This window comes from Rhinatrema bivittatum, chromosome 18, assembly GCF_901001135.1.
Source record: "Rhinatrema bivittatum chromosome 18, aRhiBiv1.1, whole genome shotgun sequence".
In the NCBI taxonomy this organism is placed as follows: Eukaryota; Metazoa; Chordata; class Amphibia; order Gymnophiona; family Rhinatrematidae; genus Rhinatrema; species Rhinatrema bivittatum.
In genome coordinates, this window is record NC_042632.1 from 10,369,429 (window position 1) to 10,381,976 (window position 12,548).

The window sequence follows — 12,548 nt, forward strand, 5'->3', positions numbered from 1 at the left end:
ACGATCAGCACCTGCAGGTCATTGAGAATGTGGCTCTCAAGCGTTTGCTGTAGCTTCTAGCTCCAAACTAAAAAATGCCGTCCAGGACCACTTTCAGCAGAAAGGTCATCCCCAATTTGTAAAACCTTGTCGTAGCTGTGTGCAGGCACTGCTGGTGAAGGCACAGGGGAGCAGTGTGCTTTTCACAAGTGACATATGGACATCCACAAATGCCTCACACTCATTCCTTTTCCTTGATAGCACACTGGTGGGACCTGCCAAGGTAGGGGCAGACAGCAGGTCCACAGGAGCTGGGAACAACAGGATGTGGGTGGGCTTTGCTGCACACTCCCTGGCAGATGGTTCCCATAACTGCCAATATTTTAGCAGCAATTTTTATTTTATTTTAAGGAGTTATTGTAAACCGGTTGTGAAGGTATATACCAACATCGGTATAGAAAATAAATAATAGATTCTGGAGAGCTGGCAGCTGAATCAGAGAGCCAGAAGTCTCAACGCAGGTTTCTTTATCACCAAATTGGCTCTAATATAGTCAAGGCAGTATCTGACAGTGGATATCAGGGTGTATGATGCTTCACTCATACCCTACACCTAGCACTGACGGAAGCCCTGGGGCTGGGGTCCAGGGTTCTAGACATGCGTAACTGCATGGCTACTAGAGAAGTGTAGAAAAATAGCTGGACACTTCCATGAAGTGTGAAGGCAGGTGTCTTCTCCTATGAAAAGCAGGGGGAATTAGAAATGCCTCACATGCGTCTCAGCATAGATGTGGGTTACCTGCTGGAATTCAACCTACATGATGCTGCAGATGCCAGTGGAACAGCAGACCACCTCTGCATGATCTCTCTCGGGTATGGAAATAGGTGTACAGGCTCCCCTTGATCATCATCACTAGTCAGTCATAAGACAGCCTGTGAAAATCTTGAAGCCCTTAAGGATGCCCCAGAGGAGCTGAGTGCTACAAGTGTCACCTTGGGAGATGTCATCCCTAATAGTAAATATCCTGTTAGAAAAGTTGGAGAGCTTTTAACGGAATAAGAAATGAGAGGTGAGGTGCTGTGCTGTGCTGTTTGGTGTTCTTGGAAAGCACCTAAAAGCCCACATACATGCTCGCTACATTAAGTGATCCACTTGTGAAAGGGAGACTTGCACTAGAGATGAACAATCTGACACATATGAAGAGCATGCTGACATAGGAGGTCTGTCAGCTAGAGTGCCACAGGCTGAGGCAGAGGAGGAATGTAGCACAGGAGGAAACACCCACACTGGCCAGTTCAGACAGCAGTGCAAGCATGCCGACATTGCCACCTAGCACAACCTTCCACAAGATATTGGAAACAATCCTTACTTCTGTCCCAGGCCAATCACTAAAGCAGCTGGGAAGAAAGACTTCACATCCAATATCACCAAAGGAGATGGCAGCTCAAATCTCAGTGACACGCTATCCCACTGAGACCATCGAGGACATGGAGACAGATGTGCTGGCATATTCATCTCACAAGTCTAACATCTGGCCAGACCTAGCGAGAGTGCCCATCGCTATCTCTCTTGTCCACCAACAAATGTCCCCAGTGAAAGAGTGTTTTCCATGTCAGGAGACATCATAAGCCCTCATCACACTTAATGGAGAAGCTAGTGATCCTTAAAATGAATCTGCCTTTGCTTGGCTATCCAGATTTGCCATGTGAGTGGAAAGATGAATGAATGAAACGTGAAGGACCTGTAGCTGCTGGCTGCTCTGCCTTTCTGCATGCCGTGCCTCAATTATCAATTCAAAAAGAGACCTGTTATATGGATGTCAATAATCTGAGTGTACCTTCATACGATGCTGTAAAAAAAATACGGCTATCGTGACTGTGAAGCCTATGTGTAGGCTTTAAAAATCATTAGGGTACCCCAGTGTTGGAATGCAAACTTTTGTAGTGCTCACTGTCCACTGTGCAATTGTTGCTTGAAATGATCACGTGGATACTGTTGCAATATTCACTTATCTCAAAATTGTAGTCGGTCTTGCCTCAGCCGACATCCTGATGTTTCGGAGGCTGGCTCCTTCTTCAAGGGCTGGATATGCGCAAGAGAGACGGTATTCCAGTGAAACATTAGATGTTGTGACAGTGAATTTGATTACTGTGCCAGCAATGTTCAACTTGTTAAGTTTGTTTAGCGGTCTGTTAAAGCTCCGTGAAAAACAAGCGGCTGCTCCACGACTCTGTGCTGGCATTATCAGCATTTAGCAACATCCAATGGACTGTTGTTGACTCACTGCATCTGCCTGCTCTCTCTGCAACACCATTAATGGGACCCACACTTCACCAACTACATTGATGCTGTTTTCCAGACCCACGATGCCAGATCAAGGGCTGGAAAGGTTTGCTATGCTGAGTCCTGCTGTGTCCCCAACACCGCCAGTTGGGCCACACTATAAGTATCACTCTGCTCCTGTCCAGGCCTGAGATGCAAAATCAGGAATTAGAAGAGATGCAAAGCTGTGTCCTGCTGTGTTCCCAACAACACCACCATTTGAGCCCCCACTACAAACCACCACAACTGCTGCTGCCTCCACGGTCCAAAAAGCCAATCCAAGGGCCACAACACCAAAATGATGAGTCCTGCTGTGTCCCCCCCAACACAGCCAGTTGGACCACACTACAAGTACCATCCTGCTGCTGCTGTCTAGGCCCAAGAGATGCAAGGTTGAGGGCTGGAAGAGATGCAATGCCGACTCCTGCTGTGTCCCCAACACTACCAGTTGAGTCACAGTACAACCACCACACTGCTGCTAGTTTATGTGTATGATAGTATCCTAAATGCCTCAAAAAAATAATCATATTCCTCTCCTTGTCATAGAGCAACTATCAGAAATGTACTACAGCCAAGTATCTATCCCTTCAGCCAGAAGAATATAAGGAAACAAACGTTGAGTGCAAAACATTTACACTCAAAACTGTTAAAGTGCCAACTAAAAGACCGCACCTTGAATACTGTGTACAATTCTGGTCGCCGCATCTCAAAAAAGATATAATTGCGATGGAGAAGGTACAGAGAGGGCAACCAAAATGATAAAGGGGATGGAACAGCTCCCCTATGAGGAAAGACTGAAGAGGTTAGGGCTGTTCAGCTTGGAGAAGAGAAGGCTGAGGGGGGATATGATAGAGGTGTTTAAGATCATGAGTGGTCTTGAACGAGTAGATGTGAATCGGTTATTTATACTTTCGAATAATAGAAGGACTAGGGGGCATTCCATGAAGTTAGCAAGTAGCACATTTAAGACTAATCGGAGAAAATTCTTTTTCACTCAATGCACAATAAAGCTCTGGAATTTGTTGCCAGAGGATGTGGTTAGTGCAGTTAGTGTAGGTGGGTTCAAAAAAGGTTTGTGATAAGTTCTTGGAGGAGAAGTCCATTATCGGCTATTAATCAAGTTGACTTAAGGAATAGCCAATTCTATTAATTGCATCAGTAGCATGGGATCTTCTTAGTGTTTGGGTAATTGCCAGGTTCTTGTGGCCTGGTTTGGCCTCTGTTGGAAACAGGATGCTGGGCTTGATAGACCCCTTGGTCTGACCCAGCATGGCAATTTCTTATGTTCTTATGTACTAATAGAACATTGTGGTGCCACTGGAGAAAGGAGAGCCAGGACCAGGGGTTTCTGAATTGCATGGTGGGGGATGGAGAGCACTAGCATCCTTTCAGCTGCTCAGCTGGTAACATTTGGTAAGATGCAGGCTTAACCAGCACTTATTTTGAGAAGAAGCAGGTTATGTGCGTCAGTCACTGCTGGTACAGGAAGAAAAGTCCCGCTAGTCTTCCCATCTGTGCAGGAGCTTATGCTTGCCCTCACTCTATTCAGATAAGCCTGGTCTGCTCATAAAGTGCAGAAAACAATTCAGACCTTCCCGCTTCAATGGGCATTATTGTGCCAGCCTCACCATTCACTCTGTGCCCCTTCACAGATGCCCAAACTCAGGAAGCTTTCCCCTGCTTCAACCCACTGCAAGAAGCACTAAGATACCTGAAAAAGGAGAGGTGACTAGTACCACAGAAACAAAGAAATAGCTTAGTAGTGCTGGGAGCTGAAAGCCTTGCTCTCAATTGCAAAAAAATCATCACAGGGTCCCCACCCACATAAATATTAAAAAGCACTACAGTTAGCCATTGCTTGTCCAGGACAGAGCTTCAGTGCAGGCTCAATTCCCTCAGCAACAGGAGTGCTTGGGAGGTTTCTGGCCTAACTGAATCCCATCACACCAGCAGCACACAGCTAAAAAATGTTATGATTCATAAATAAGCATCTTTAAAGTACATCAAACCTCATTAAATAAACAAAATAGGAACAGAACTGCTTCAGACAGCTCTAGCTTGGGCAGCTGCATTAGAGAGTGGGGATGGACAGGACAGAGCTGTGCTGGAAGCGGTCAGCAAGGCTCTGGAAGCCACGGTGGTAGCCCCCATTCCGGCTCACCCACTGCTTTAGGTTCCACTTGTTGGGCAGCTTCTTAGAGAAACTTGGATAGCTCCTCATGGCATGACTCCACTGCGCTCCTCTGCTTTATGTTTGCCCAAATGCAGCCTTCAAGACAACTCCACTGAGCTCTTCTTTTTGCCCAAATGCAACCTTCAAGGGATGAATGACTCTGCTGAGCTCCTCTGCCTCCTTTCCCCAAATGCCACCACTAAGGCATAGCTCCACTGTCTTCCCCTGCCTGCTTCACCCTAAACAGCTGTTGAGGCAAAACAGGCAGCGGAGGTCATAGGATCATGGCTTCAAAAAGGTACTGAGGTGAAGCAAGCAGGGAGGTCAGTGGGTTCATACCTCAATGATGGTGTTTGGTAAATGCCACTGGGGCATGACTCCACTGAGATCCTCTGCCTCTTCTACAAAAACCACCACAAGAATAACTTATCCTTTATCAGCCCTAACCACTGAGGCCTGTCGCTTACAGCTACAGCATGCTACTATGTTCCAACCATTGCCAATGAGCCTGTCATTTATAGTTATGGCCTGCCATGTTCCAAACATTAACAATGAGGCCTGTATAGCTACACACGCCATGTTCAAATCATTACCACTGAGGTCCTAGCCATAGATTGCATTACAAACTTACTGAAATACTCCGCAGGATTTTAAGACCATGCTTCATCTATGGTATTCACCTTCTTGCCATTGGCTCTTGCCATGGCTCTCCATTCTTTTGCACACTTGTGGCAACCGCTTCATGAACCATAACTGATTTCATAGCCCTACTACGTAGCTATGACATGTGTGGCTTACTCCGTGACACAAACATATCCTACTGGACTGGTACAATCACACTTTGACAGGAAGAGTCATCCGCCCTCTCTGTGGTTGTCTGCATGCGCCAATGGAATGCCTGGTATCTCCCATGTCATTCTGCCTTAATGCCATGACCCCTCATCCGACACCTTCAGATCCTTGTGCCGCTCAGCCTTGCTGCCATGCGCACATTTTACACCTTTATATTCTTATTCTGCCTGTACCTTCCTGGCATACTCCAGCTCTTACACTTTGAAGACTTCCTGTCAGTCTGGGGTGTCTGCTGTGCACCTCTCCCATGCTTTTTGGATTCTTTATCTTGATACCACTCTTTCTGATTCTTTCTTCTTTTTCTGTACCTTGGGATTTTTTTCTGCTACATTTTCTGCTTTGTTCCCTCTTCATGTTGCTTCAGGGTCCTGATGCCATTTTTTGGTGCCACTTTGCCTCTCGTGCTTCCATCAACTGTTCATGACACTATTGCTGGGCAGCCATCCTCTTTCTAATGCTTGAGGTGTTCTTCCTCCTCTTACTGCTTCTCTGCTTCACTTACATTGCATTAGAGAACTCCTGCCAATCCCATCGTCCTTGTTCCCCTTTGCAGAGCCTTAGGCTATTTTATGCCAGTTGCCATTTTCTAAAGTACCATGTGACTCTTTCCCCCTCTTGATGATTTTTTTCTCCCATGTTTCATTCATTACAATTAATATAAAATTCACTATTCTAGAGTCTAATTTAGACTGTAATAATTCTCCCATATGTTTTAATGGAAAGTAAATGAAACGAATAAACAAAAAAAAATTTGTTTTGAAACGAATGAATATGGGTCCCAACGAAATGAATGAATGAACCAAAACAAATTTTTTTTATCTACATATCCCTATTGGTAACCAAGTGCTTTTGAATAAATTGGAAACTTTAGAAAATTCACTGGGGAGGAAGAATTTGTGGTTTAGAGTTCCTCTGTTTTCCAGAAAAGAGATGTTTAAGAAATATGAAATTCTTAAAATACCATCGACATCTAAGGTATTTTACTTTACTTCTCCTAAAGAAGGATTTAATGAAGGGATTGAGAGGGTTTCCAGCTCCCTCAACATGTTTCTTAATCATTAGAAGGGTCTACTGGTAATTTTAACATCATTCTACTATGATAGTAAACTTTGTTTTGGAACCAGACAGGAAATGGGTTTTGAGATATTTTCATCATATGAATGATTTTTTAAAAATATGGTAGCAGAAAATGGGGGAAAGTGTTCTTGGATTAAAGCCTCAAACCTTACAGCCAGGGACTTGGTTCCTTGACAAATTTCCTGTAAATATCTCTACAACGGTAATTAGAAATAGCGACGGTGTAAACATGGGTATCACAATAGCTAATACAAAATACCTGGAATATGAAATCAAGAAATTTTATTAAATCCAAAAATGTAAAAATAAACATGTTTACAATATGCAATAATCTATTCCCATAGAGACAATCCACAATCTTTTTAATTCAAGCATTTAAAAATATGCAAATTATACAACTTTTCAAAAGAAACTATCCTAATACATATGTACATACCCACTCTGACATATCCAACAAAGGGGAAACCACAATGTTTTTTCTTGACGCCTGAGTAATTGGAAGAGCTTATTTCTGATAAAGCCATGCAGACCTTTTCACGTCTTTCAGTTATTACCTGGATTATGTACAGAAGTAATATTAAATTGGTCCCCCCATCCCCTGCAGAATTATCACCTTTTGCTGTTAATTAGGCAGTAATATTATTTTCCTTCATTGTTTGACTCTCACCCACAGTATATAGAATACAAGAATTTGGGCTTTTTTTTAATCTTTTATGTAATGTTTTTTTCTTCGGCCTTGATCTGTCTGCATTTCTGATTGAGATGTACTATCTTGAGTTGTGAAATGTAATCAATCTTACATTAATGTGGCGTTTTCATGGGTCTATCACTAGGTGTTTACCCACGGCTGATACTCTTCTTTGAGCTGCGGAGGAATTTCCTGTACTTCGTTCTGGAGACATATATCCCAGCCACACTGCTGGTCATCTTGTCCTGGGTATCGTTCTGGATTTCACTGTCATCCGTGCCTGCCAGGACCTGCATCGGTAAACAGCATAATCCCAGACGCTCTAGAGAAGGGAGACTCAAGGCCAGATGTCCTAAGCATTTTTTCTACAAAACAGGAACATCTTTTATAAAATTTGACACCGTAGTGGGTCAAAATTATTGGTCCTACTTCCTCCAAAATGTTCCTTGTTTTCTGGCATATTTCAACCATATATAAATACATTTTTTTATTCTGGGATGAAATCTTCACAGTTTAAATATATACTTCAACATATTTAACACAAGTTGAATGAGCTGAATCAACCCTCCATAGATTGTATATCTCCAAACAGTTTTGCAGTTATTTTCTTTTTTATTAATGTCATGACACGTAAATGAAATTTTTGCTTCTTTTCCTGGTAATGTTCAAACACCTATGAGAAGCTAGTGCTTGCTACTTTAAGGGCAGATGATGAATTATGTTAGTGGATTCAATGCATGGGATGCATCAATAGAAGAGTTATTTTGTTACCTGCAAAGATTTGAACCTGTTCATATCTTTAAATAGAAGAGCCAAGCCATCACTTTTACATAGAAACAGAGACTATGATGGCAGATAAAGCAATACGTTTCATCTAGTCAGCACAACTACATTCCTGTTCATCTTAGGATTTCCCCTCACTGCTATCGCACTAGGCATCCTCTGTGCTTTTCCATGTTTTCTTCAGTTCCATTATTTTGTGTCCACTACTTCCATTGGAAGGCCATTCCATGCATCCACCAGTCCTTCTGTCAGGAAATATTTCCTGATGCCAGTTCTGAGTCTACTCCCTCCACCTGCCATGACCACTTGTTCTGCAGCATTCTTTCCCTGAAAAGGTTTTGCTTCATGTGCATTATTTATTCCTTCAGGGTATTTGAATGTCTGTAGTATAAGCCCCTCTCTCTCCTCTAAAGCAGGGGTGCTCAAACCAGTTCTATGGGCCCCCCCCCCCCCAAGCCAGTTGGGTTTTCAGGATATCCTTAATGAATATGCATGAGAAATATTTGCATACACAGGAGGTAGTGCATGCAAATAAATCTCATACATATTCATTAGGGATATCTTGAAAATCCGACTGGCTGGAGGGCCTGTAGGACCAGTTTGAGCACCCCTGTAAAGGTATACATTTTTAGATCCTTAAATCTCATCTCATATGGCTTTTGGTGTAGACCCTGCACCATTTTAGAAGCCTTTTCTGGACTGCCTTGACCCTACCTACTCTATATCCTGAGGATTGGCCTCCATAATTGGACAAAATATTCAGGGTAAAGCTTCACTAACAAACTGCACCCATCTTCTACTGATTATGCACTCTCTATGTACCCCAGCATCCCTTTCATTCTGGCCACTGCCTTATCACATTTTCATTACTTTGAGATCATCAGATATGATTACCCCAAGGTCTCTCGCCTAGATAGTGCTCATTAGTAGGGATGTTAATCGTGTGCCCGATCGTTTTAACGATCGGGTTCGGCTGGAGGGAGAAAAAAATCTGATCAGTAGAGATGTGAATCGGAATCGGTTCCGATTCCGATTCACATCGCTAATTTTTTTTACTGAGGCCCAAGCCGATAAAAAAAAAACCCACCCCGACCCTTTAAAATTGACCCCTTAGCTTCCCCCACCCTCCCGAACCCCCCCCAAAACTTTTACAAATACCTGGTGATCTAGCGGAAGTCCCGGGAGCAACCTCCCATTCTCGGGCCGTCGGCTGCGCTAATAAAAATGGCGCTGATGGCCCTTTGCCCTTACCATGTGACAGGGTATCCGTGTCATTGGCCGGCCCCTGTCACATGGTAGGAGCACTGGATGGCCGGCGCCATCTTTAAAATTGGCGCTGGCCATCCAGTGCTCCTACCATGTGACAGGGGCCGGCCAATGGCACGGATACCCTGTCACATGGTAAGGGCAAAGGGCCATCGGCGCCAGTCGGCCCAAGAACGGGAGATCGCTCCCGGGACCACCACTGGACCACCAGGTAATTTTAAAATGTTTTGGGAGGATCGGGAGGGTGGGGGAAGCTAAGGGGGCACTTTTAAAGGGTCAGGTGGGGGGTTTTTTATCGGGCCATTGGCACCATTTTTATGAGTGGCAGCCGACGGCCCGAGAGCGGGCGATCAGTCCCGGGGCTTCCACTGGACCACCAGGTACATGTAAAAAGTTTGGGGGGGGTTTGGGAGGGTGGGGGAAGGTAAGGGATTAGTTTTAAAGGGTCGGGGTAGGTTTAGGGGTTGTTTTGGTGTGCCAGTTTTCCCACCCTCCCCCCAAATAACTCCCTTTAGTGGACACTATCCCGATTAACGATTTTTTCATGATAAATCAGGGGAATTTCTATTGTATCGCACTCTTTAACGATTTTGGATGATTTAAAAAATATCGGACGATATTTTAAATCGTCAAAAAATGATTCACATCCCTACTCATTAGTATCTCATCCTCTTTAGGATTTCTCTACGCTAAATGCAAGATTCTGAACTTTTTTGCATTAAATCTTAACTGCCAATTTCTCATGTATCCCCAAACCAGGTGGCTCACTATGAGACAAAACCACACAAACTTGACATCGGGGCTAAGTCACAGTCTCAAAAATATCCACTTTCTTTAAGTCTTATATAGTGGATTCTTTGTAGGGGATAAGCTTACCCTTTAAGTCCCTTGGCATTTTGTGTGTTCATCTCCAAGTGCTTAAAAGCCAGAAGGCCACAGGAATAAAGCACTTGTTCAACATGAATATATGGACACACCATACATTTTCTTCTTGGTAAATTGTAATCGAGAAATAAATAGTAACTGCGTGGTTCCTCAGCTATTCCCACTTGAAATTGGGGACTCTCGGACTACTGTACATGGCTACTTCCTCCAGTCTAGAGTTTCCTGTAAAGGATTTGCATTCACAAAAAAGCAGGGAGTAGCTTGCTTGTTACAGCGATTACTACCCCAAACCAAATAAGCCTGATACTTCACTTTCAATGCATATCCAGCATAGCTCTCTGCTTCAACGGTAGGGGGGGAATGAAGAAAAGATGATTTATATTCAGACAACAACCAACAAGGACTGAATTACATAGTCTGGGTAAACAAATAAGCATGGGTGTAGCTGGCTTATTGAGGCATTTACTACTCCTAACCAATTAAGCTAGATACTTCACTTAGATGCAGTTCCAGCACTGCTCTCTACATTAATGACAGGGGTGGAAGGGAATTGGAACCAAAAGGTTACTAAATCGGAACCAAAAGGTTACTAAAAAAACAAGTGTGAAAGCTTGCTGGGCAGACTGGATGGGCTGTTTGGTCTTCTTCTGCTGTCATTTCTATATTTCTATGTTTCTATGTGTATCTAAGTGTTACTATGCTCTGGACAGATCCTCTCCTTTGTTTCCTTCTTTTTCTCTGTAACAGGAAGGTATCTCCTTTACTCTCTTCTGCATACTGGATATTGCGGCGACTGGCCACAACCGGCCAGCCTCCCTACCTCCATTGATTCTTCGGAGCGGCAGCCCTGCCTCCACGGCAGGTCCAAGCACGCCTAACAACGCATTTCAGGCAGCATCCTCCCAAACAGCATCGGGTCCTCCTCTGATGCACATGGGATGTCCTGCCTCTTAAGGGAGCCTCATCAGGAAAGACTGCCCGGCCCCAGAAGATGACGTCATCTCCAGAGGGGTATTTAAACCCCACAGCCGCTCTCCTTCAGTGCCTTTGCAACAGATCCCTTCTGTTGTGCTTGGGCTGGTCTGCCTTGTGCTGCCTTCCATTCCTTGGTGCTACTGTGCTCCTGTCTCTTTGTGTTCCTGCCCTTGTCTTCGGACCCATTCCTCGGCTTGACCCCCTGATTCAACCTCGTCTCGTCTCTTCGACTCATCTCTTTGCTGCCTGCCTTGGACCTTCTACCTGGTCTTTGATTCGTCTCTTCGCTTCCTGCCTGGACCTTCTGCCTGGACCAATTCATCTCTTCACTGCCTGCCCGGATCATCCGCCTGGACTCCATTCCGCCTCTTTGTGCAGGTTGGTTCCTATCTCGCTGGGTGAGCGCCCTGAGGGAGCAAATACTAAACAGTGGCAATTGAAGCCATCCAAGCCTTCAATGACATAAGAAGGCATTTTTGCAGGAGCCATGTCTTTATTACCCCGATCCTACTCGCCCATTCAGCATAGAAGTGGACGCCTCTGACTTCACAGTGGGGGCAGTACTTAGCCAATACTCTCCTCAAGGGATGTTCCTACCCTGCTCTTTCTTCTCCTGCAAATTTTCCCCCCGCGGAGAAGAATTATAGAATTGGAGACAAGGAACTGTTAGCCATTAAGATGGCCTTCGAAGAATGGAGACAATGCTAGAGGGGGGCACAACACACTGTGACAATTTCATTCACCGATCATAAGAACCTTGAATTGCTTAGCAAGGCTCAACGATTGAATCTGCGCCAGGCTCGATGGTCGCTGTTCTTCAGTCGATTCGACTTCATACTACGTTACCGTCCTGCTGATAAAAACGCACGAGCCGATGCACTCGCCAGACTGCATGAGGCCAAAGACACTCCGGAAACAACCCACTAGATCCTGGACCCTGCCAAGATCCATCTAGCCACCACCGACATCATACTGCAAGGGAAGACGGTAGTTCCCCTTCGCCAGCGACCAAAGGTACTTGCTTGGGCTCATGACTCCCTCACTTTGGGACACCCAGACAGAGCCCGAACCCTAAAACTACTATCTCGATATTATTGGTGGCCTTGGATGGTCCAGGACGTAAGGTCCTATGTGGATTCCTGCCCAACTTGTGCGCAACAAAAGCCCTTGTCTGGTCAGCCCTGGGGATTGCTCCTTCCTCTCCCCGGCCCCCCCCCCCCCCCCCGGGAACCCTGGACCCACATCTCCATGGATTTCGTGGTGGACCTGCCTAATTCCTCGGGCAATCACGTAATCTGGGTCGTGATCGACAGGTTTTCCAAGATGGCACACTTCGTTCTTTTACCGAAACTACCGTCAGCTCCAGAGTTGACACGGCTGTTTACCTTACACATATTCTGACTGCATGGCCTTCCCCTGCATATCGCATCCGATCGTGGCCCCCAGTTTACAGACAAGTACTGGTGGGCCCTGTGCAGGAAGTTTGGTATACGTTTGGATTTCACCACACTGCCTTTCACCCACACAAAGGAAACGGACAAGCTGAGT

At 45.0% G+C, this 12,548-nt stretch overlaps 1 protein-coding gene across 1 annotated transcript in view; it reads left to right on the top strand.

Moving 5' to 3' along the window:
* Positions 1-12,548, top strand: part of GABRP (gamma-aminobutyric acid type A receptor pi subunit) — a 122,427-nt gene that overhangs the window by 84,617 nt on the left and 25,262 nt on the right. The window contains exon 8 of the mRNA XM_029583948.1: positions 7,237-7,389. Coding sequence (XP_029439808.1) covers positions 7,237-7,389 — 153 coding nt within the window. The remainder of the gene's footprint in view (positions 1-7,236; positions 7,390-12,548) is intronic.